The 25,880-nt window shown below is 38.0% G+C and overlaps 1 protein-coding gene across 2 annotated transcripts in view; it reads right to left on the reverse strand.

The window, feature by feature from the left end:
* Positions 1–17,667, reverse strand: part of LOC124292112 (zinc finger protein 341-like) — a 36,577-nt gene extending 18,910 nt beyond the window's left edge. Inside the window, exons 1-7 of one of the 2 annotated variants that reach the window (XM_046729170.1) lie at positions 17,546–17,667; positions 12,540–12,632; positions 10,814–11,013; positions 6,060–6,197; positions 3,192–3,411; positions 1,553–1,842; positions 641–760 (exon numbers count right to left, since the gene is read on the reverse strand). In XM_046729170.1, coding sequence (XP_046585126.1) covers positions 641–760; positions 1,553–1,842; positions 3,192–3,411; positions 6,060–6,197; positions 10,814–11,013; positions 12,540–12,632; positions 17,546–17,576 — 1,092 coding nt within the window. In that variant the 5' untranslated portion in view covers positions 17,577–17,667. Of the gene's footprint in view, positions 1–640; positions 761–1,552; positions 1,843–3,191; positions 3,412–6,059; positions 6,198–10,813; positions 11,017–12,539; positions 12,633–17,545 lie in introns of both variants that reach the window. The other variant, XM_046729161.1, reaches the window with a different exon arrangement.
* Between the last annotated feature and the right edge of the window lie 8,213 nt (positions 17,668–25,880).

Raw genomic sequence — 25,880 nt, forward strand, 5'->3', positions numbered from 1 at the left:
TATCTGTCAAAGAGGGGTAAGATATTTTATGTCTGCTTTGTAGACTTTTCTTAGACTTCTGATTCTGGGAATAGGCAGAAATTGTGGTATTTATTGAAAAAGAACTGTCTTAGTACCAAAATGTATCTAGTGTTAAAGTCAGTCTACAAAAATAATGAAACATGTATACGAAAATCCAGTAGTTTAAATACAGAGAATTCTGACTGTCCAATTAGTGTCCGCCATGGCTGTGTTCAGAGCCCTTTAGTTTTCACACTTTGTAATACAAACTGGAAATTACTTTAGTTTTCTGCATATTAACCAAAAGTGACCAGGTGTAAGAACAGCATTAGTGATTTGTTTTCAAAGACCAATTACAGAATAAGAGAAAAGAACACCATTGTCCACCAATAAAAGTAAATATAATTCAAGCAAATTTGTGTATAACTGGAGGTTGTAATTTCACAAACCAATTTAACTGGGAGTAATAAACCCATATTAAAAAATATATCTATGTGTAACAAACCAACATTAAATATGTACATCATACTCATAAGACAAAAAATGTCATTCTGAAAAACATGATTACAGGCTGGTAGAGATGTATTTGTCACCATTGTTGGGAACATCATAGTAGACATCAGACAAAGAGAAAGCATACCTTATATTGAAGTTGTTGACTTGTGTTGACTGGTGTTGGATCTGGTGTGTTGTCACTATCCACAACAGCAGCTGGAGGAGGTTGCTTAGGCAGGGTTGCAACTGTCCCTGAAGGCCACACCTTGAGAGAGAAAAAACATGCTTTCAGATTTCTACTACATGCTGTTGTTAATGTTAATCTGCTGCTTGTGACAACATACCATGTGTATATGCTCCTCACCATTTGGTTGTACTCACTTTTAGCTTGATAACGATGTAAGAATCTACATCAAAACGTCGCTCAATGCAAATAAACCAGAAGTTGTCATCCATAAAGTTGTATGTTCATTTGTTGACTCACCAACTTCTAGAGTGCCGATCGAACAATTAATAGGATAGAAGAATGTGATCTAAGCAAACATTTGGACAACAAAAAGGTTAATTTTGAAGGGGTGGTTTGGATTACTGGTGCACTGAAAATTTTCCCCAACCATCAGGTTGAAAATGAGAGAGTGACAAGTCACCGGCTAGGTCACATGCTTCTTCTGCGGATATGAGGCTGGGGATGCGTTCAGGTTAAATGGTTTTCTGTTCTTGGGGAACACAAGCACTGGAGTTTCCACTACCATTCGGAAATGAGATGAGACAAGCAAACAATTAGTATGAGTCAGGATAGGGTAAATCATCTATTTTCAAATGCATTCACAATGCTCAGATTATTTTTCTCTAATAATAGACTAATAAATGACTAATAACAGTTTTTCACTATTATACCCAATTACATCCATGTAGTTTAAAATAACCCATATTCCTGAAAATATGCAAATGTAAAATTCACTCACTACCAGAACTGAATACCTACCAATGGGCTGCCATGCTTGTCCTTGATGGTAGTCTAATAGGTGACTTGACATTTGGCCAGACATATACATACCTTGTGAGTTGCCATGTGTTTCTTGACGTTCGACTTCTGAGCAAATGCCCTCCCACAGACAATACATTGGAAAGGTTTCTCCCCTGTATGGGCTCGCACATGCTGCTGCAGGTCAAAATTCTTAGCAAACATCTTATCACAATACTGGCAGCGCAGTCTCTTCTTGGAGCAGCAGTTGTCCTCAGCAAGTTGAGCTGCAAGTTTTGTTTGTTTCCGTGCCTTGTTAGTTGCCTGACCGTCAGTCCCATTCATAACAGTCTGTTGGACACTAGATTGTGCACTTCTTCTTCCTAAACATATCAATAACGTCATTGCTGGAAACTGTACGAAGTACAAACATAATGGGAAAACTGTTTGCACTGAATTAAAAAACAGGTACATCCCTTACCAAGCTATCCTTACGTACACCAACACACCTGTAAGGGAATCACTTACATGCAGGTCACAGCATGGAAGACAGAATAAAGTAGTGTCATTCAATATCATTTTTAGATTTGCTTCACACTATAATCACTAAAGTGCTGTCAGAAATAGAAAAAAAACAACTGTTTTAGGCCATTACTCTGTATCCCTAAAATTTACACAATTGCAAATGACATATGTCGAAATAACCCACATCGGCCTAACTTGGCGTTCAGGATGTGTAATAGGATATCTAGAAAAGCATGTTTACTCGTAAAATCGGGCAAAACTTAGCTGCAGAAAACAATAGATCAGACTATAGATGGCAATTAGGTCGCTCAGCCAGGTATGACGATGGATCGTTGACTCCTCTGGCATGAAATGCACATGCTGCATTCAGGCACAAGGGGTCATCTCAAAGATATTTTATGCTTTTTCATATGTGTTGAATATGTTTCATCTATTGTTTGACATTTTATGTGTCTTTCTTTCATAAAGTTTATGTTGACATATGTAAAAGAGTATGATACCCCTAGCAAAGCTTAAATCAGCCATCGTATTAAATGTCTCAAAATGTGTAGGTGGCATGACCACCCGAAGATCTACAAGACTGGATATTATTTGTAAATGACATACCGTTTGCTTCCCCAGTTTAATTCCCCTAAAGGATTATCTTGTCTTAGCTGATATCTCTATTCCCCCGCCCGACCCCATCTACCGCCTGCGACACACATCCTGGTTTTGCTCTTGAGACGACCCCTCCTACCTGTTTGTTCTTATAGTGATAGTGAGATTCCATGGTAGCTAGATCCTTAATAATTTTAGTATTAACGGGATCGTTTATAATGAAGCTAAGTCTAACTGCAAAATGGGCATTTAAAAATTGTCTTTTGTAATACAATATCATCTCACATTAATCTGGATAAAGTCATGGTCTGTTCCAAATTTGTCGCTTTGGACTTTTCAGTCCAGATTTATTGATATGGTAGCAAAATGCTTACAGGAATCTCTTCGCTTCCAGAAAAAAAGGCCCTATACTCTTTGTTGCAAGTACTGTGCTCACATCCTATGCTGATTGCAGTTCTGAATAACATTTGATACATGCTAATCTATGGGATGTTCCAGCACCATGGACCAGGTAGCCTAATTACAACATATTGGTATAGGATAATGTATATATATCACTGAAGAGGTATAACAAAAAGAAACAAATATGACACTGTAGAAAGTAACAAACCTGCTTTTGTTGGACTTGGTTTAGCCACGTTGACCAGTGTCTTATCTCCTGTGTGAACAGGTGTTATAGTGATCTGTGGTGCTGTCTGTATGTGGACTTGGTTGGACGTGATTGTGTTGGTGAAGGCTGAGCCACTAGAGGAGAAGGAAGGCACTGTATTCACAGGACTAAGTATGGAGACATTTGCAGAACCAGCCCGGCTTGTCAAAGGAGTTGTCACCTGCAACAAGCATGATAAGGTGTGCATGTACTATCTTCCACAGAACATGTATTATAAACAATTCCACCTTGACCAATAGTCCTTGGCCTCCCAACATTTCAAATTGATGTGACTGAAACTTTGAATTAAACTACCTGGGATGTTTTGTTTGCGTGTCATTCAATGTGACACAAAGCAGTTTTCCAGCTACAGGTTGTAGTCAATATTTAAGGACCAGACAAACAAGTCATTGACGTCATGAACATTGATTTACCCAGATGGGAAATGATGGAACCAAGTCTTGTTAGTTGACACTTACAACAAGCACGGTTTGCTGGAGACCAATTCTTACCATGATCTTCATGGGTATCTTGCAAACATTATTCTCCAAACTTCATACTCATCAACATGAAATGATAACACCTACTTGGTGTTAAGATCATAACACCATTCACACACACAATACAATGGTAAAGAGTCACAACATCAAAGTTAACAAATATCCAAATGAAGCTACTAATTTGTGATAAGAGGGAGAAGACTGCTCTGTGATAAGCAAATGAACATTTTTTTAAGAAAAAGCCAATCCATATTTCAAAACTTTGAACGATGGAGTGATGTTTCCCTTTAAGTGTCATATTATGAAAAGCACTCTAGAACGTTCAAAGAGTGACATTGTTGACCAATAGCCAGAAAACGTCTATCACAGATGTTAGATTCAAAGAATAACACAATAAATCAATAATGGGACAAATTACATTAACACATCTGAGTTGGTGTTTATAATTGGATCAGAATGTTACAAGCATTTTTAGAGATGATATGCTACAGGAGTTGTACAAAATAGGGTATGCTCCATTTTCAAGCAACAAGTTCCATGCATGCACGCTTACATTTGTGCTAACATGGCCAGACCAGTTCATATCTTGAATTTCTGCTTTTTGGTATCCAAGGTGGTACTACTCAATATTACAAATTCTTACTCTGATGTGATGGTAACAGAATATAAATGGTTTACAGTTACTCGACTGAGTTATGCCCCTTTTTCTTTGTACAGATGTACACCTCTCCAACATGTTATAGGAGAAAATGGATTTTTGCCACATAAAACATGTAGGTGTGTGTAGCATTATATTGACTTTTGCCACATAAAACATGGGTGTACATCAATATATTGACTTTTGCCGCATGAAACATGTAGATGTGTGTATCAATGTATTAATTTTTGCCACAAAAAAGATGTTACAAACGTTATACCCCCCATCACACCAAACTCGTTCTCAGTACGTTCTTGAAAAATGTTTGGAGTGGGCTCTAATTGTGTGCAAACGAACTGGATGTAGTGGCAACTGTTTACAGTCTATTTAAGACGTCTAAACATAATACCAACTGTCTGGAGATGGGGTAAAGATGAGATAGACATACTGAGAACTGTTTTCGATCAAACTAGCATGACAATTTTTGCAAAAGTTACAAATTCTATCCTGTTCGCGCCCGTTTTACAATGATTTTGGGGGGAAATGGAAGCTTCATTCCCTTGAAATGGAAGTTATACTCAGTAAAGTTGGAACTGGAATGGAATCCAGACCCGTTTGATGTTGAAAATGGATTAATATGACCTATTGCGTTTTTGAGTCACACAAGGGCAATTTGAGCTGCTGACGATGAGTGTTGTCACTTGAGGTGGTGTGGCTACAATCCCAGATGCCACACAGAAACAGTGCAAAGTTTTGTGATTTCACTTGGCAAGTAGAACAATCTATGTAACTTCTAAAAAACACATAACAGTCTAGTGCAATATCTGAATAAAATGCATATTATTGTTCAGCAAGGAAAGTGTCTTTGCTGTTTGCCCACAGATCAATCAGAGTTTCTACCATTTGATTGGAAATTGTACTGGTAGAATCTCTGATTGCAATCTCCACCCATGATGTTTCTAAAGGTCATATGATGATACTGTCCCAGTGATTCCATGATGTGCTAAATATTGACAGTTCTGTACCTCTCTGCTTGATTGACAAAGCAATAACACAACATACTGACATTCACTGGGAAACGAATGACAGCTGGCTTGGTAGTCTTTGTCAAGGCAAGGTCACCACATACTGTCAATATTTTAGGACTGGAGTTGTATTTGTTGACATCCATCAGCTGATGAAGATTTCATGATGTGTGAAAGATTGACAGTTCTCTATTTCTCCACTCGACTGACAACACAATCATGTGACATTATCGAATAACATCTACTAAAGTTTGAAAGTAGTTGGAGATGGGGCCAAATACATCCTAGAGCTATTGAGAACAACAGGGCTCCAGATAAGGGCCGTATCGGCGTATGTACGGATTAAAAATATGCACGATACGGTAGGAAATAATTTAGGAAACGAAGCAGATACGCACCACAGCAATGGTGTATGGTCTTAGAATCATTTACAGATGTGTTTATCTGAATAAGTATTGCTTTATTGTTCACTGACCTGTTTACACAAGAGTAGCAATGCTGTGGTGCATATATGAAACGAAACACAAGATTACAGATACTCCATTAAATTCCATTCAGTACTCTAAATGAACTCTTAAGGTTTTTCCAGTACTCCTATATTGAACAAATAAAGAGTACATACTCCTGATGTTGAAAAATTATCTGGAGCCCTGAGAACATTGCTTACCATCTGCAGAGTCTGTGGTTGTAGATTGTGGTCCAGGCTTGCAAAGGTCATCAGGTCATCATTGAGAACCATTCCTTGTGCCAGCGGTTGTGGAACTGGTGAGGAGGGCACAGATGTTGTGTTGTACCCTCCCAGAGACTGGTATGGAAAACACAACTTATACTACAGCCATTTAAATATATGTCTGTTGGAATGAAGTTGATACTGTGTTCATCGTCCTGTGGAAGGAACACTACAGGATAGGCATTATCTCGGATGTAACGATACCTTGCCAAAAAAACTAACATGCCAAAATTGGAAACCTAAAATGCATTCCAGATCTAAAAAAAAATATGCAGTACAAGTCTAAACCAAAAAGTTATTCGCAGTTCCTCTTTAATGATACCACTTCTGTTTCAAGTCACTAACAGACAGTACCAAGCCTCTAGCTCCCTTAATCAAAATATTTTACACAAATGTTAAGAACACCTAAGGTATATAGAATTTTATTAGAAACCACATTTGGTTTGGGAAAAACACATGCACAAAGCAATATGTTGTAAAAGCAGACAGTCCCATGGCCCCAGCATGGGAGTACCACCATCTTCCAAGTCAGTTACCATCACCCTCGATTTCTTCAATCATGTGCTTGATCATTTGTAGTTGTATTTTTAGCTGGGGCTGGAAATTGATATACATCATAGAATTCGATAATCGTTAATTGAATATTTAAACATTATCAATACATATCTCAGAAGTACTTTGAGAAAAGAAGTCTAAAAGAAATCAATATACAAATGAGTGAGTGAGTGAGCTAAAATTTAACGTCACCTCGGCAATATTTCAGCAATATAGTGACAACATATAAATGTCTTTCACATCATGGTAAGTAGTGAAACGCTTATTATTACTAACAAAAACAGCATTCTAAACATAATTTAGAAGGTGCCCATGAATAAAAAGTAACTTTGAGTACTGTCTGTGTATTTTACAATTAATTTCAACAAAAATGTTTATGTAAGATATTATCAGAAAATCAATTTTCATATTGATAATCATTAATAATGCTTTCAATTGACATTTCCAGTTATTGATGTTCTAGATAGCTCTTACAAATATATCATCATGCCAACTCAGAGAGCTGGTTCTATAGACAAGGAAAGACAAGCACCTCATGACAACCATACATGTGACCACTTCATTACCCAACCCTAGGTGCTTTTAAGGATTTAAAGGGAGCCTTTGACTCTGTGTATAGAAATGGTTTATTTTTTTAAACTATGGAAAGGTGGTGTTAAGGGACGAATATTTCAAGTTCTAAAGAACATGTATAGATCTGTCAAAACTCCTGTCTCGTTAGATTGTGGTCTTTCAGATTTCTTCAAGTGTCTCTCAGGCGTTAGACAGGGATGTCAGTTGTCACCGTTTCTCTTTTCAATCTTCATTAATAACATTGTTGAGGAGCTGGAGTGTGAGGCTCACGGTGTTACATTACATGCTTTAGAATTGTTTATCTTGCTGTTTGCTAATGATATAATCTTAATAGACATGTCTGTTGTTGGTCTACAAAAGCAGCTTGACAAGTTGTCTGCATATTGTGATAAATGGAAGCTTACTATTAAGTAAAGTTGTAGTGTTTAGAAATGGCGGGAAGCTTAGACATCAGGAAAAGTTTAAAATTGGTAATGATGATGTGGCAACAGTATCCAATTATAAATATCTTGGTGTCCAGCTATCTTCCTCTGGTCTGATAGACACGTGTCACTTCTATTATAAATAAATAAATTGTCGTATCACAATTTTCAGTCCTTCACCGTGTCATGATGGCTAGACCAGTCAGGCGGGCTAGATTGGAATTACCTCTTGAACAGAAAATTCAGCTGATAAAATATTTGATGTAATTCCTCGGCCTTCTCAAAATGATCTTGCAATTAAGTACCAAATTGGCAGGCAAACAGTTTCGGACTTGAAACTTCGGAGTTATGAATTATAACGTAAATGTACTGGAAGCTTTACTGAACACCTACATTTGTGTTGGATACATGTACTTATGATGTTATCTTTATTGATGAATAAAGAATATGATGACTATCAACACATTGTTCAGTCGTATTTTACGGCACACGGAAGATCATACTCAGGTTGAAAAGGGAAAACTTCTCTAAACCGGCACGCCATCTATACCGGCACTTTTTGCCTGTCCCAACGCATTGCCGGTTTAGAGGGCTTCCACTGTATTACCAATTTTGACTTATGGATCAGAAGTTTGGGGATTCCATTCATCGCCGGATGTCGAAAATATACACACTAAATTCTGCACGTTAACTTGTGGATAGAGTAGAAATACTCCAAACAATTTTGTAATATCTATCTTGGCCAGAAATTCTGTCAAAGTGCCCCATCATTTAAAAATTGTAAAGTTTTGGCTTAGATTATTAACTAAAGAAAGCTTATACTTTTCAATATAAAAGGGCAGAGAACGGTAGTGCTTGCTGGGCACTCAAGGTTAAATCATTGTTATTTTCTTACGGATTCGCAGAGGTTTGGATTCAACAGAGTGTTGGATGGGCTGATTTATTCTTACACCAGTTTAGGCAAAGATGTGTAGACATGGTGAATCAAATCTGTCATGAAAATATTCAATCTTGCTCTAAACTTGAACTGTTCTTTGCTGTAACAGATCATTCTCAATATCATAACTGGGTTCGATTTATCGATGTAAAATTATTTCGAATTAATATTTTAAATTTTCTTGGATCTAATCACAGTCTTCTAATAGAAACCTGCAGATATTATAGAATTCCACGAAATGAACATGTTTGCCCTTTTTTGTATTATACCAGTTGTCGAGGATGAATTTCACTTTTGCCTCGCGTGTCCATTTTACGTGTCTCATACCTCAATATTTTCACTTGTTTCCAACTCGCGAGAAAATGGTCTTGTTATTTTGCTCCACTAATCATAATATATGCAATAATCTGGCAAAATATATATTTCTTGCCGCTAAGAAACGTGATTCCTTTTTCAAAGGGATATCTGTGAAATGATCTCTTAGTTACACTAATGTCCTTAATGTATGTGTATTTATATACAGCGCTCATGTCACAATTGTACTTCATCATGCTGTGTACTTGTATAATGGGCCGGTGGCCCCTTTACTGGAATTAAAGCAACAACTATTAAGTTTCCCTTGGCCCTTTACGTACAAATAAATACTTACTACTTTACTTACAGTAAAGAATTCTTGGAGTTTTATGAACTTAATATGCTTGAGAACTGGGCCTTGGAAGTGAACTTGATGTTCAAAACCAGCATTTCAAGAGCATTTCTGAGAGCATTCTTGATGGACTAGCCACAACCTTTAGACTATGGAAGATCAATGTCTGCAAGGAGCATTTATCAGGTCTATAAAGAAGATACACATGATATCCTTTAAATATAGTCAAAAGAAAAGCCAAAGTTTTCCTAAATCACACATGCTTCTTACCCAGTAATTATATTAATCAAGTTTACTACTTTCAACATATTTATATATGAAATGCACTCCAAAATGTAATTATGAGTGCACTGAGGACTAAATACATATATTTTCTTATTCCTATTTTTGCATACATCTGATGTTAAGTCTCTTATGTTAAGCTTTAGTGATTATATTGCTTTGTCACAGATGTTCATGAAGCAGTATTGTCATGTACATATAATTCTAAGAGGTTTTGCTAAAAGACCAAAGGAGAAGACAGTACTTTATCAGACGATAATGTTCACTTTTTGCCTTGCGTCACACTCCATTGACATCACTATGCCATTCTAATCTGCCCTCTTGTAATCAAATGTACCCTTGGTAACCGACATGCCAGTTGTCATTGCCTAGTACAGTCTCCTGCAGGAAAACTAGCTCTGTAGCACCCTGTTTCTTGGTTCCCAGTTGCTTCAGTCAGCTAACATTACAGGTGGAAACATTACTTAAAACTTTAGATGGAAATAATGTCTCAGCTCGACTCACAACATAACAGCAATACAGCCACATTCCCTAACTGAGCCTGTGTTCACATTCCCTAACTGAGCCTGTGTCCACATTCCCTAACTGAGCCTGTGTCCACATTCCCTAACTGAGCCTGTGTCCACATTCCCTAACTGAGCCTGTGTCCACATTCCAACAATGCATCCGTGGAATGCCGCGTGACTTATCAGCTTCATCTCGATGTACTGATCAAATTATGGGAAGTAGAAATGGGATGTTCATATTGTCCCATATTGTTTATGATAATCTCAGATGTAATGAAAGTAACATAGAGAAGATATTTAACCCTAACGTAAATTGTCCTCAAACTGTTTAGCATTTGTTACTGTTAGAAACATGCATCTTAATGTTCTGGGTGGCAGACCTGTCAATAGAACAGCATGTCAGTTAGCCCTGAACAACAATTGTGAATTTACATCACCATGGTTTTTCTGTTTGCTTTCTGCCTTAGATTAGTCATTGGAAAGTATTACATTTGGCATCTTAGAAAAGATATAAAGCAAGTGTCCTCGTACTTTAACTGTAATAGTTCAGGGAAAAAGAATACTTTATCACACTATACATGGGGGTAGAGGATATTTGTTAAATACAGTGTCCACTGATGCTACTAAGCCAGGGCCATGTTAAGCAGTGTAGTGTTACTATCAATCAACACTGTAGAAATTTTATACTCATAAATACAACTCAGGATGGTGTAGTGACTCCTAATGGGTAGAGGGTCATTGAGGCATGATGCCAAAGTTAGCACAGTTACCTGAGGAATTGCTGCTACAGGCACTGTAGAGGTGAATGAAGTGACAACTGCCTGTGGGATCCCTCCATCCACACTGACACGCACACTGGAGGGAGATGAGGACACAATGGCAGTGCACCGCGTCTGCTTGTGAGTCACAAAGGCAGGCAGCAATGTAAACTGTTTCTTGCATTTCCCACATTGGAACAAATCTTCCTCTTCTGCTGAAAGATAATCACCTATGTAAACTATTATAGGCTTACATAATATAAATCACAATAGATATACAACTGACCATTCCCTGTCAACAATCCCGGGTATTTCACTCATACAGGAAAATCAAATGTTGCAAACTGTGGAAAGTTAGTTGATTCAGACTTCACCATTGACATGCCCAAAAAATGATATCACAAAAAGTAAATATGTCACATAAACAAAATGGAGAAATGTTAAAGTGTTAACATTTGGTTAAAATCAAACCAATAAAAACGAAATAGACTATACTATATACAGTTTCACACTGTTTCAATTAGCGAAGCCTATGGCGCTGAGAGAAGTTTTTATTGGTTAAAGATTGGCGTTGACATTCCTACGGGCAAAGCGCTAAAAAACCAGAAAGCGCATCTGTAGAAACTGTAAGTAATGTAACATGATAGATCATGGATGATTCCCGAACATTAATAAAGTAATCAATATGGGAAAGATTCAAGTTGAAAAAATTTACTGAAGGCCACAAGGGCCTGCAAATATTTGAAACTGCTGGCCCGATACAATAACAAGCGGCGCTGTGCCTTCGGGCCGGCGATTATGTCGAACGCTGGTTCCAATGCCATCCATCCACATAAACTGATACCACTCAAAGGAACTCTATAAGCTTAAGCCATAACATATGACATGACACGCCATGACCATGATGACAGACAGGAAATTCATATATGGGTCAAATTGTTTTTGGTTTTTGCTTCTCTTGTCTAAATCCAATTATTTTTTAAATTTCTGTAATGTATACAATCTCGATCACCATGAATAGCTGCAAGACCTCTGTCTGAGTCTGACACATCGTTTGGCAATAATCGTTACTCATAACCATCTGAAAAACATACATAAGGTTATTCAATCTTTATGTGATAGTGATTTGCTGATTCAAGGTGTACAGTGAAATCATGTCACTTTACTGATCTGTTACCATGGTGAGTCATCATGCAGGTGTTACAATTAGTCAGGTGGATCCCGGTGAGGACTGTACCACTATGCCAACACTTGATGTTTGCAGTACAGGGTGACTGAACAGTTAGATGCAATGTTTATCCTGCATGTGTTACCTTGTGCTTCAGCAGCTGATGGTATGCTCTGAGAGTCAAGGAGAGACTGAACAGTTAGATGCAATGTTTATCCTGCATGTGTTACCTTGTGCTTCAGCAGCTGATGGTATGCTCTGAGAGTCAAGGAGAGACTGAACAGTTAGATGCAATGTTTATACTGCATGTGTTACCTTGTGCTTCAGCAGCTGATGGTATGCTCTGAGAGTCAAGGAGAGACTGAACAGTTAGATGCAATGTTTATCCTGCATGTGTTACCTTGTGCTTCAGCAGCTGATGGTATGCTCTGAGAGTCAAGGAGAGACTGAACAGTTAGATGCAATGTTTATCCTGCATGTGTTACCTTGTGCTTCAGCAGCTGATGGTATGCTCTGAGAGTCAAGGAGAGACTGAACAGTTAGATGCAATGTTTATCCTGCATGTGTTACCTTGTGCTTCAGCAGCTGATGGTATGCTCTGAGAGTCAAGGAGAGACTGAACAGCTACAGCTGTCTGATTGTCCACTGTGCAGGTGACACCCCCTGAAACAATCACATTGAGATGCATAACAACTTTCCCAAAGAAAATATAATACAGATGTGCTAAGATGAATACCACCTTACTTAACAAGGGAGGAAAATATTCCCAGTGTAAAGTAAACTATAACATGATTTTTTAATCCTGCATTCAGTTTGGTAAACCAGCTGTATGAAATTCACATTAGGCCATAATTTGGATGAGGATCATCATCACAAAATAAAATATTTATTTGAAAGCACTTCATTCTCAAAGCCAGCCAGTAGGCATATTCAAACACAGACATTGTGAAATAATGTGATGTCTGTGTAACGATTATGCTGGCTGATGATTGTACTGTTGCACATAGGTTATTTACTAAATTTAAGCATTATAATTCCATGTACAGTTGAGTAAATATGAACAAGCACAGGCTGATCAGTCATTGATCCTTCTGCAGAACAATGGCTAACTGAAAATATCAGACTGGACCAATGTCACTTCACTTATCTTATTAGGGCTCCTTGCCTCTAGGCAGGAGACCTATTGTAATCATTCGGATTATTATTATTATTATTTATTATTCCGCCGATTTTTGTACCAAACATAACTCCTAAACCAATGCTCCGAATCGCTTACAAAAAAACACAGATGCGCACCCAGGTATAGATATTCCCCTTAAAAATCTCTAGGCTCTTGGCCCAATAGCAAAGGGGAAATAATTCAAAATGAATTCCAAAATTTCAACGTTTGACAGCAAATATCTCAAGAACTAATTGTTCCAACACTTCCAAATTTCTTGTACAGATGCACAATCGAATTCCCAACAATTTTGCCTGGATGGGTCAAGTCGCTAAAACGTACCGTTTGGCAGTTATTTCTGTTTTCAGTTTTTCTGAGTAGTTTGCTCCCAAAATGTGCAGATTCTGCACACAAAAGTGCCAGTATGGTAGATGATGTCCTGGTGATTCCAGAACACTAATTGTTTTGAACGTAGACCCAAGAACAACTGAGATACAGCCTTTTAACAAAGAGGGAACTATTTCTTCTCCGGAACTACTTAAAAGGTACATGGCCTACATGACCCCGGCTGTATTTGGAGGATCCGCTCGCCTGTCAAAACATGTGTTCTGGCTCCGTTTTGGACGATGATATCTAGCCCTCAGATACAATAGATAGATGAAAAGTAAAGCCAAGGAGACCTCATCGTTGCCCGCAACTATATTTTGCCATGTTTTCATGTCAGAATGGAAACAGTCTTAATCATGTAACTGTTCAAAAAATACTTAAGAAGGACAAGTCACATGCCCAGAGCTTAACTGATATTATAATGCATCTTTTGATCAATATCTTGGGCCAATTTGCCACTGTATCGTCACATTTGTAAAACTAGATCTAAATATCAAATGTGTTTCTCTTTTCTGGAATGACTGCAATAGGAGGTTGGTTCAAGTGGAAAGGTAAAATTGAGGTTAAATTTTTAAATACTGTGCAATATGTATTTTGAGTCTCAGAAGGAACTGTTGTTATTTGCAGTGTTATTCATTGTGATAAAATGTTCCAAGTGTAATACCTTGTACCTGTTGACATTCAGCATTGGGGCAGTGGTGTTATCTATCTTTTGACTTGTGCTATATTTAGACAGAGTTCTGGAATGTACCATGACCCTCCTCTGATGTAGAGAACCTTATAGAAGGATCTGGTAGCTTTTCCTTAGGTATATGAGGGGGGAGCTAACTCTTGCCACAATTCTCATGCAACAAGAAGTGAGTGAGTGAGTGAGTTTAGTTTTACGCCGCAATCAGCAATATTCCAGCTATATGGGGGCCAAGCCACAAGACCAGCATTTTGTGTGATCACTCTATACCCCAGATATTCTGCATAGATCTTATTCAGGTGTTGGATTACTGTTGCTGGATTGCTATAATCACTGCTCCTGTATTCAATTACCTTTGAATTTGTACTGCCTTTCTATTTTGAACTGCCATAGTGATATCAGACATGAGAACGGCAAAGCACAAAAAAACACTGAAAATTGGGAGTCTTGGGGGTCTTTTATTGCAGATTTACATCGATCTCAAAAACATTAAAAAAATGAAACCAAAATCTCAGAAATCCGTGGATCGGCGGAAAATTCTCATGTCTGTGATATCTTTGTATTGATTTGTGAATTTAGTTAATTTTAGAATACAATAATTTATTACAGCACATTTCTTTGTTGGTTTCACACCTAGTTCATTTATGGTTTTGATATATTGTCAGGAAAACACATTACTATGAACAGTCCAAGACAAACATGTCCCCATGAAATGAATAATGCAACTTCTAAAAACTAACGAACTAGCAAGAAGCACTGTCCATTATCTGGTCTCTTTTATGCACATTTCTTGATATAGAATGCCTATAATGTTTAGATTACTGATTAGCCGATTACTACCCTACCCCATATTACAAACCAAGATGATAAATATTAATAAAGAGTTGGAAGCACCTTTAAAATACAGCATCACAACTTCTTGTGCGGACGCTCTCTGTCGTAGGTCACGTGTCGACAAGCAACCAGTTTTTTTAGAAACCTGCAACCTTCGGATTGTTAGCATGACAGCTAACTGGCTGAGCTACGTCCACACTGTTATACAATATGCAATTTTATCTAGTCATTCCTGAGACATTACGGAAAGGAAAGGAACGAAAACAGTCAAATAGGTTTAAGACAATTACGAAGTATGATTACTCATCCCATTTCGTAATCTACAAGATACCATGTGGTATGGAATGAGCCTGATACGGCACGAACTGAAAATAGTTGTTGATGTCAGGGTCAGACGTCGAATTCACAGTATACATGAATGATCAGGGTTTTACACAGACTTTGAAAAATTAGTCATGGTGACTCATAGTATTTATTTTGGGGAGTTGTGTTCAATGTTTGGGAGTCAGGAAATTTTTAGTGTAATATATATTTGTGTATATCAAAAAGCAAGAGTTTTGCAGAGATTTTGTTGTTTTGTGTTGTATTGCCATTTAAATGTTCCCGGAAGTAATAAATAGTTTATTTTTCACAGTTCAAATCAGCCATAACAAAATCCAGTAAACTGAACAAATAATCATGCTTGTGATTTATTCACTGTAGCATACAGTTATTAACATGAATTGAAAGAAATATCTAAATTAATGAAGACCTCATGAAAACTATCATTGTTTGCTTAGCAAATCAATTTTATTGAACTGAATTCTGGGGGTCACTCATAAAACTTGCATCAAGCTTGACTCGTATGATAATATTTTAAGAGTCTTTTACAAAATTGTTCCGTCAAATATGCAGGAATCACGCGTCATGTAAAACCCTGAGGATGTGCTTTTAAAAAAATTATTGGGTGATTTTGTGACAGAAACGTGTTGTAGTGAACATTGTTAGGATAATGTGGATCGCACTAAGGAATGAGAGAGACATGTCTGGTGACTGCACGAGGGGGAGTTAGCCTTCGAAATCATTACTGAACAAATGTAGCACGTGAAAGTGGCTTAAGTGCAAGCTCCAGGCCAATTTCCATTAGCCCAAATTTTCTACATTACATTATTTCATCGTGTACTGTCAACGTTTTTGTGTGAAAAAAATATTAAAAATGCAAAAGGAAAAAGAACAAATGGTACACATGCATTACACCAGACATCTACCTACTATATTTGATTTGGTCCCTGACCCTAAACCCTAACCCCACGAAATAATCCTAATAAATAGAACTCATTGACCGATGCAGCACGAAAATGGCTCACGTGTCCAGTGTAATGCATTCTTACCGGTTTGAAAAATAAAAGGTACTAACAAACTATTACTTAGTTCCCACTTGTAATTCATTTAGTCATAAACGTTACGTTGAAACCGAAATATAAAATATATGCAAAATAAAAGTGCTTTCATAAACTGGCGCTTGCTTATCAAATACGCTGTCACCGTCTTAGTTTATCACACAAACACCCTTCATTGCTTGGCTTACCCAATGACAATACGTAGAGAGACAAACCCAACAACAGTCTGACATCAAAGAGCATTGTTTTTGATAACAAAGTTTCACAAATTATGTCATAAGGTATTGTGATGTAATTTGTGAAGTTTGTGGTGCTGTAATCTAAAGGTAGGCCAAGAGCTGATTTGAAAAATTCCACAATATTATATAGAATCTGACATCAGTGCTAATAGAATCTGACATGAGTGATGAATACTGTAGTGGTAATATTGGCAGGACATGGCCTAATTATATATCGGTTTGGAAGCCTAAACACAAAAACATTCGCCTGGTTTGCCATTCAGATCCTATGGAATCACTTGATCCATAATTGGCTGTAATTTATTACAAATATTTTTCTTACCGATTTTCTTGATCAAGTTTTGATGATATTGAGGAATACTTTTAGTACAAATTAAAAACAAAACAAAACAATATAAGCTTTTGTTATAACATAATTATCATGGTGACCAAATACGATCGGCTTTTGTTTATATGTTGACATTTGCAGATATCTTCGTATGTTTTGTGACCCACCCCCTTTCTACCCTCATCGCTTTCGCTCTATTGCCATTCCATCAATTATTGTTTACACCCCGTCAACTACTGAAGCGTTTCGCCCTCTTGACGTATATCCAGTATCAAATAATGTTGATTCATTCAGTAGGAACGTTAATAAGTATTCGTTTGAATGCATAGCTGAATTGTACCAAATAATACAAATGAAAAAGCGACGTTTCACGTTGTATAGTACGTGACGGGTCTGTAAGCAGTCTCAATGTAACAGCGACAAATATGGCGGAACATCCGTGCAAGAAAGTCGTGCTCTGAAATGATCGGACTTTTGTGAGAAGTGTCGGATAATATCATAACGTTATATACATACACTGATCAATACACATAAATTAAAGTGATCTGAGTTGAAATATTACCAGCAAGTGCCTCGAATAGAGCTTGAGCCATGTTTAACTCAAAACATTGAATGCCACTTCTCAGCGCCACCTAACGGTGATGGACTCACAAAGGGACATAACTGTAACGGAAGGGCTTGTCGTTATCAACGTACTATATCTACTCTCGGTTAAGATTTTGAGCTCCAAGAGCGGACTGTCGTCGTGAAAATCTTGGTTCTTTCGGTGTTTTTCTGGCGAGTATTTGGAAGAAATGCAGTTGTTGTTGTTTCAGAAACCCATCGCATTTTATATTTTAAGCTCACATTCGAACCACCAATAGAATCTAATTATAATCTAATTAGCACTGGGCATTTTCTAGCCCTCAGTCTCAGAACACTGGCTTACAGGCTCAACATTGACCAGATGGGCCATCTATTATGTACTATCTACGTATTATCTGATAAGCGTTTTAATTAGTCATTTTTTTACATATATACCTCGCGGTTTCGCATGTTGTCACGTTCTATTGAATATGAAATTAAATATCAAAAATAAAACCGCGAAGAGAGCTCATAGCATCTGATGAAGCTACTGCAGTAAGTTCTCCATCTGGGTATAAAACGATGTGTTGAAACAGTACATTTGTATTTTGGGAAAGCTGTAGACGTTATCAATATACATTGTAGCAAAGACCATATAATAATATCTATTATATGGTCCCTGATTGCAGTAAAAACGTTAATTTTCAAACAGTCATCTTCACTAGTCTGTCATACCGGAGTCTAGGTCAAAAGCCAATATACAAAATGTAAATAAAGAGAGTCCCAACAACCCTTACGCCTATTTTGGGATGTTCCAATGTGTAATAAATTAATTAATAGCGAAGATCACAATGTTCAATCGTCGACTGCACTTTACTACTCTGATATAAGAAATTCGACTAATTGGTATGCGGCCCAAAAGGCCTACATGGCAAAACACCTGCACCTACAAAGTTCACAGTTGATCGCACATTTGATCCTCTGCCTGTTACCTTTGTCAGTTTAATGGAATAACCCCGAGAATATTTATATAATTTTATTTTACTAATCAGTGGTATGATAATCACTTTCCTTTTACAGATGTTTTTCACACACTTCTAGTGAATACAAATCTCTCTACATTCTTGGTGTGCTATGTAGTGTTTTGATCTGTTCATTTTATTATGTCATGAGACCCGTGAAGATCCGGGGTAGAATAGGTCTTCAGCAACCCATGCTTGCCACAAAAGGCGACTATGCGTGTCGTAAGAGGCGACTAACGGGATCGGGTGGTCAGGCTCGCTGACTTGGTTGACACATGTCATCGGTTCACAATTGCGCAGATCGATGCTCATGCTGTTGATCACTGGATTGTCTGGTGCAGACTCGATTATTTACAGACCGCTGCCAAATAGGTGGAATATTGCTGAGTGTGGCGTAAAACTAAACTCACTCACTCACTATTATGTCATGTATTATACTTGATTAAATACATTCATTTTATCAGTTAGGTTCAAATGTGGTTCAGAGAAATTTATGTAGTGCTATTGGTGATAATATTGTTGAATAAATCAGGGATAATCTACAGCGTCTTCTATTCTCCTTGAATAAATATATTATCCATACTGACGCTTTTGAGTTTATGACTACATAGTTTTTACTTTAAAAATATTTGGACGATGGCTGTCCTGAATTAGTCACTATAACAATTGTATGTCTCGTGCCAACATTATGTGTTTAAACTGATCAGAAATAAGAGGCGAAATAGCACGATTGAGAAAACTACAAAACTACAGGATACGTGACTCTTATCCGGAACCATGGATGTTGATGCTGTACTGTTGCACTTGACAGTATTCACACTGATCGGGTAATATTGAATAATGTTTGTGAAAAATTACAGTCGCCCACTTTACTGGTGAATCGTCCCTGTGAATGAAGTCTTCCGTAGCTGTGTCGAATGTAAATTGAAATCTGTCTCGGGCTTATTAGGACACCTTGTGTTTAGTTGATGACACCCATGTTCAGCGAATACTTTGCAGCCATGGACATATGTATGGTGGCTCATTCGGGCCATCGCTTTATCGCCCTGAAGAAATCTAGGCGATATCGCCACAAAGCGATAGTACGACACGATATTGCGATATGGCGACACGATTTAGGAAATAAAGTTCGCTCTACCCCAATGTGTTTTGTAATAAAGTATAGTTTTGCCCTGAACTATTATAATTAAAGAACGAGGACGGTAGTCCGAGTGCTTTGATGTTATAAACATAATTGATGTGTATCAACTTCTGTTCATCATTCCATAACTGAAATCAATCGATTTGTAAATGTTTAGGCAAGTTTCATAGGAGTAAAGACGGCAAAATCTAGAAATGAAGAACTCTTGTATGATTGTATGTATACCTGTATCGATTGCAGCATGTATCATCGTATTGTCAATTGCATCTTTGCTTCCTTTGTTTATGAACACATGGAACAAGTCAAAGTGTATTCATCACGATTTTTGTAACTGTTATGTTGCTGGTGCGGTATTTATCTAAGCATAAAATGCTTGTTTACCAACCCAGGTTTCTGAAAATAAATATGTTTAAACATACATGTTACATATTGAACAGCTAACAGAAGTGTGTCCTCCTTTAAACCACTATAATGATTAACTTATGAGATAAGGCCTATACTGTTATGGACCTGTTTTGGCAGTGTTGGTCACTGTCTTCATCTTGAGTCACATATTCGGAGGTATTCCTTGGACAATAGGTGTAAAAAGATCCGCTATAGAACTGAAGGTGTAGCACATGGTCGACTTTTTATCAGCTGCATGTTAAAACCTCATTTGATATTATTTCTTCATTTCAAACTGTGTTCGGACATTAATGTCAATGCTGGTGTAATTGTAATAATGTATTAGGAAAAAAACAAGAAACTGAAAAACAGTTCCGTTTGTATAGTACATTTACACTGATCTTCCTGATATAAATAACTTATCTGCCTTCCGAATTGCGCTGCACTACTTAAGTGGATTCAATAGTTAGTGCAGTCAGCGTATCCGAGATAATGTAGGAAGGACACCATGGGTTGGCAGCAGACGTTTTGAATTTTCAAAACGTTTATATTAGTGTGGTCAATTTGTGAGATATACCAATGCAAGTACGAAAATCGTACACATTACAGAATATATATATTGTAATACACCCGTGCATTAATTAAGCACCACCCTTTTTTGAAAATAAGATGTGATGCTACAAAAAAAGTTAGGGTATAGCCATCAATTTAATCAACCTATAGTTAAAGAAGCTTTATCCATTGACATTTTTGCAAATATCATAACATTTTCTATTCTTTATGAAAGAATATGTGGATGAAAATGTGATGGGACTGAATTTTTACCCAAAATAACTATTCCTCTCCTTCTCAAACTACTCAATTAAATTAGGTTTAACTAAAAAACCCAATTCTGTTATATACCAAGATGACATTTACACATCAAGTAAGCTTAAATTATGCATAATCAGGAAGAACCCGAGTGTCCAAGATTCAGACCTTTTCCCAACAATTCAGATTGCTAATTGACAAAAACTGAAAAAGGCATCATTAATAAGATTATGGAATAAATCTTTTTATGATTTTGAGTATATTCTGTTGAATAAACACTTTTCTTTGCCGGATACTGATAATTACAGCTAAAATCTGTTTGTTTTGTTTGTAAAGCAACTACTAGTATTACTGCATTTTAAAATTTTACTTTTTTTAAGTTTGACTGTAACTTTTCCTAAATCTTAGTTTTCAAACTTTCATCCATTCACTATAAATAACGAATTTATAGGCCACATAATAATCAATTATTACTTTCACTTGTCAAAATAAGGTAACTTGTTTTAGGACAGAAAAACACCTGATTTAAATGTAGGCAATTATCCAAATTAAAGTACATGTTCATTTCAATGATGTTTTCGTTTTTGAAATGTTAAATACTTGCTCTATCAAATTATAAAGGTTATTGTTTTGGAAATAGTTTAGAATTTCATTTCAGACAAAATTAATTGGTAAAAATACAGGGTGGTGCTTATTTTATGCACGGGTGTATATATTGTCTTGCATGACGTGAAATGGGTATAGAAGTAAGGAATCTGCATGTAAGGCTCCAAAGTATAGGGAACAGGCTTTTAACGTTGAAGGAAAACGGAATTTGGTAATCCAGGCAGAAGACGCCTTGTTCCCGAGCTGGAAGATATCCCAATACGTTGGGTTTGCAGATCAAAGAGTCATGTGGTCAACTTCAGAATATTGAGAGACAACGTATTTGACCCAAAATAAGTAGGATGGTATTTTTATGAAATACTGAAATGAAGTGGTCACTTGATTTTCTGTTTTTTTTTGTCAACTCTATTCATTAATTCAAACAAGATCACGCATCAAGGTAAGCAAGATAACCATGATATGAAGATGATTACAGCCGTCAGACGAAATCGTTAGGGAAGTGTTGAGCAGCTCAAAATCAGTCTTTCTAAGAAAGTCATGTGTAACGTCACTAACGTGGATGAAACTCGACATAGGCATGCAGAGATATGGCTGGACATCTGATTCCCTAGTGGATGGATGCCATGTTTCAGAAACTTCTTCGCCAATGCATCTTCTCTAATGGAAGGGCCCAGGAGCCATCATCACAGCTGTCACTAAAGCCCTGAAAGCACTCAACAGCCTAAACCACCCCACCGAGACAACACCCTATCTTCAACCACAGGATGTTTCGGGTGGCATGAATGGTCCATTCAAAGCTAAGCTCTGAGTGGAGTGGCAGGACTGGCTTTTAAGAATGGCAAGACAGAATTTGGGGGAAGGACAAAATCCCATAGGACAAAATTTCTTTGGACAAAATGCCAAACCAAAATGACCAACATAGGATAAAATCCCATTTTTATGTTATTGCTACCATTTTTCACCAAGGACCCAGTGAGTTCATTATCATGTTTTCATGACAGAGGCTAGTGAGATAAATTGATTAGCATGTTTTCGTAACAGAGGCCAGTGGCTGCATTGATAAATTGTCTGTGGTGATGACAGTTTTTATTAGTGTTCCAAAATGGAAGTACCGAAGAGCAATAAGGGTGGAGTTAAAATAGAATTAGATTGCTTTTTGTACACTGAGAAGGTTACAAATAAGAATGGGAATGTTCAAGGAAAATTGCATCAGAATGTTGTGGGTCCATGAAGACATTGTTGGCAATGGTGAATCCGGTTCTTGTTACATCTCATAGTCATCCAGCAGACGAGTCACATGTTGAAGTCATGACATTGAGAATCCTGCGACCTACCAACCCTGGTGAACAGCCCATTCGATTGCGACGTGTAACTCTAGTCTTCAAACGTGATGTCTGGAATGTCCATGATGTGACCGTAAACAATCCTTCTGAAGTTTGGAATTCCAGTTTCAAGCATTTAATCGGCAATAAGTTTTTATGAGGAAATAAATTATATCTATTTAAAAAAAAGAGGTATGTAATTTTTCACGCTGTTGGAATTTTGTCCGCAGTGTACAGACATTTTGGCCTACCCTCCAGAATTTACCCTGTCAACAGAGAGACTTTCATATGAGATCTTGCAAATAGTAGACAATGATGAGATATACAAGCATCGACGTTGTCAAGAGCGTGTCTGTGTCGTATTGCTGAGAATGGTAACAAAGTTCAGTGGAAGGTTCTGGAAATCTATATGGCAATGTGTCCGAAATAACTGACGTGTATACTGCAAATACAGTGTCTACATAATAATATCCCTTACACAAGTGTGTCTCAATCAGTTGACATGTATAGTTTATACATACCAGTGTGTCTGAGCCACTGTACGTGTGTAGTGTATACAGTGTCTACATACCAGTGTGTCTGATCCACTTTACGTGTGTAGTGTATACAGTGTCTACATACCAGTGTGTCTGAGCCACTTTACGTGTGTAGTCCATACAGTGTCTACATATCAGGGTGTCTGATCCATTTTACGTGTGTAGTGTATACAGTGTCTACATACCAGTGTGTCTGAGCCACTTTACGTGTGTAGTGCATACAGTGTCTACATATCAGTGTGTCTGAGCCACTCTACGTGTGTAGTGTATACATTGTCTTCATACCAGTGTGTCTGATCCAATGTACGTGTGTAGTGTATACAGTGTCTACATACCAGTGTGTCTGATCCACTTTACGTGTGTAGTGCATACAGTGTCTACATATCAGGGTGTCTGATCCATTTTACGTGTGTAGTGTATACAGTGTCTACATACCAGTGTGTCTGATCCACTTTACGTGTGTAGTGTATACAGTGTCTACAAATCAGTGTGTCTGATCCACTTTACGTGTGTAGTGCATACAGTGTCTACATACCAGTGTGTCTGATCCACTTTACGTGTGTATTGTATACAGTGTCTACATACCAGTGTGTCTGATCCACTTTACGTGTGTAGTGTATACAGTGTCTACATATCAGTTTGTCTGATCCACTTTACGTGTGTAGTGTATACAGTGTCTACATACCAGTGGACCGCCTCCGTGGTGTAGTGGTTAGTGCGTCCGCCCGGAGAGCGGAAAGTCGCGGGTTCGATCCCCGACCGCGTCATACCAAAAGACGTTAAAATATGGTACTTGTTGGTCCCTGCCTGGCGCTCGGCATTAATGGGTACAACAAGGACTGATCGGCTCGGATTCAGTATAATGTGTCTGAGTGGGGTATTCATGCTTCACTGCGGCATGGTATCTCAGTGGGCTAGCACTATAAAACCAGCTTAAGTCTGGGCTAGTACAAGCAGCCGCACATACACATACACACGCATGCACGTCGTCATATGAGCGAAATAATCTCAAGCACGACGTTAAACCCAATTTCACCTCACCTCACATACCAGTGTGTCTGATCCACTGTACATGTGTAGTGTATAGTGTCTACATACCAGTGTGTCTGATCCACTTTACGTGTGTAGTGTATACAGTGTCATATACCATACCAGTGTGTCTCATCCACTTTACGTGTAGTGTATACAGTGTCTACATACCAGTGTGTCTCATCCACTTTACGTGTAGTGTATACAGTGTCTACATATCAGGGTGTCTCATCCACTGTACGTGTGTAGTGTATACAGTGTCTACATACCAGTGTGTCTAATCCACTTTACGTGTGTAGTGTATACAGTGTCTACATATCAGGGTGTCTGAGCCACTGTACGTGTGTAGTGTATACAGTGTCTACATACCAGTGTGTCTGATCCACTTTACGTGTGTAGTGTATACAGTGTCTACATACCAGTGTGTCTGATCCACTTTACGTGTGTAGTGTATACAGTGTCTACATACCAGTGTGTCTGATCCACTTTACGTGTGTAGTGTATACAGTGTCTACATACCAGGTGTCTGATCCACTTTACGTGTGTAGTGTATACAGTGTCTACATACCAGTGTGTCTGATCCACTTTACGTGTGTAGTGTATACAGTGTCTACATACCAGTGTGTCTGATCCACTTTACGTGTGTAGTGTATACAGTGTCTACATATCAGGATGTCTGATCCACTTTACGTGTGTAGTGTATACAGTGTCTACATACCAGTGTGTCTGATCCACTTTACGTGTGTAGTGTATACAGCGTCTACAAATCAGTGTGTCTGATCCACTTTACGTGTGTACTGCATACAGTGTCTACATACCAGGGTGTCTGATCCACTTTACTTTTGTATTGTATACAGTGTCTACATACCAGTGTGTCTGATCCACTTTACGTGTGTAGTGTATATAGTGTCTACATACCAGTGTGTCTGATCCACTTTACGTGTGTAGTGCATACAGTGTCTACATACCAGTGTGTCTGAACCACTTTACGTGTGTAGTGTATACAGTGTCTACATACCAGTGTGTCTGATCCACTTTACGTGTGTAGTGTATACAGTGTCTACATATCAGTGTGTCTGATCCACTTTACGTGTGTAGTGTATACAGTGTCTACATACCAGTGGACCGCCTCCGTGGTGTAGTGGTTAGTGCGTCCGCCCGGAGAGCGGAAGGTCGCGGGTTCGATCCCCGACCGCGTCATACCAAAAGACGTTAAAATATGGTACTTGTTGGTCCCTGCCTGGCGCTCGGCATTAATGGGTACAACAAGGACTGATCGGCTCGGATTCAGTATAATGTGTCTGAGTGGGGTATTCATGCTTCACTGCGGCATGGTATCTCAGTGGGCTAGCACTATAAAACCAGCTTAAGTCTGGGCTAGTACAAGCAACCGCACATACACATACACACGCATGCACGTCGTCATATGAGCGAAATAATCTCAAGCACGACGTTAAACCCAATTTCACCTCACCTCACATAC

Source organism: Haliotis rubra, unplaced genomic scaffold (genome assembly GCF_003918875.1).
Source record: "Haliotis rubra isolate DU_JTF1 unplaced genomic scaffold, ASM391887v1 Scf1134, whole genome shotgun sequence".
In the NCBI taxonomy this organism is placed as follows: Eukaryota; Metazoa; Mollusca; class Gastropoda; order Lepetellida; family Haliotidae; genus Haliotis; species Haliotis rubra.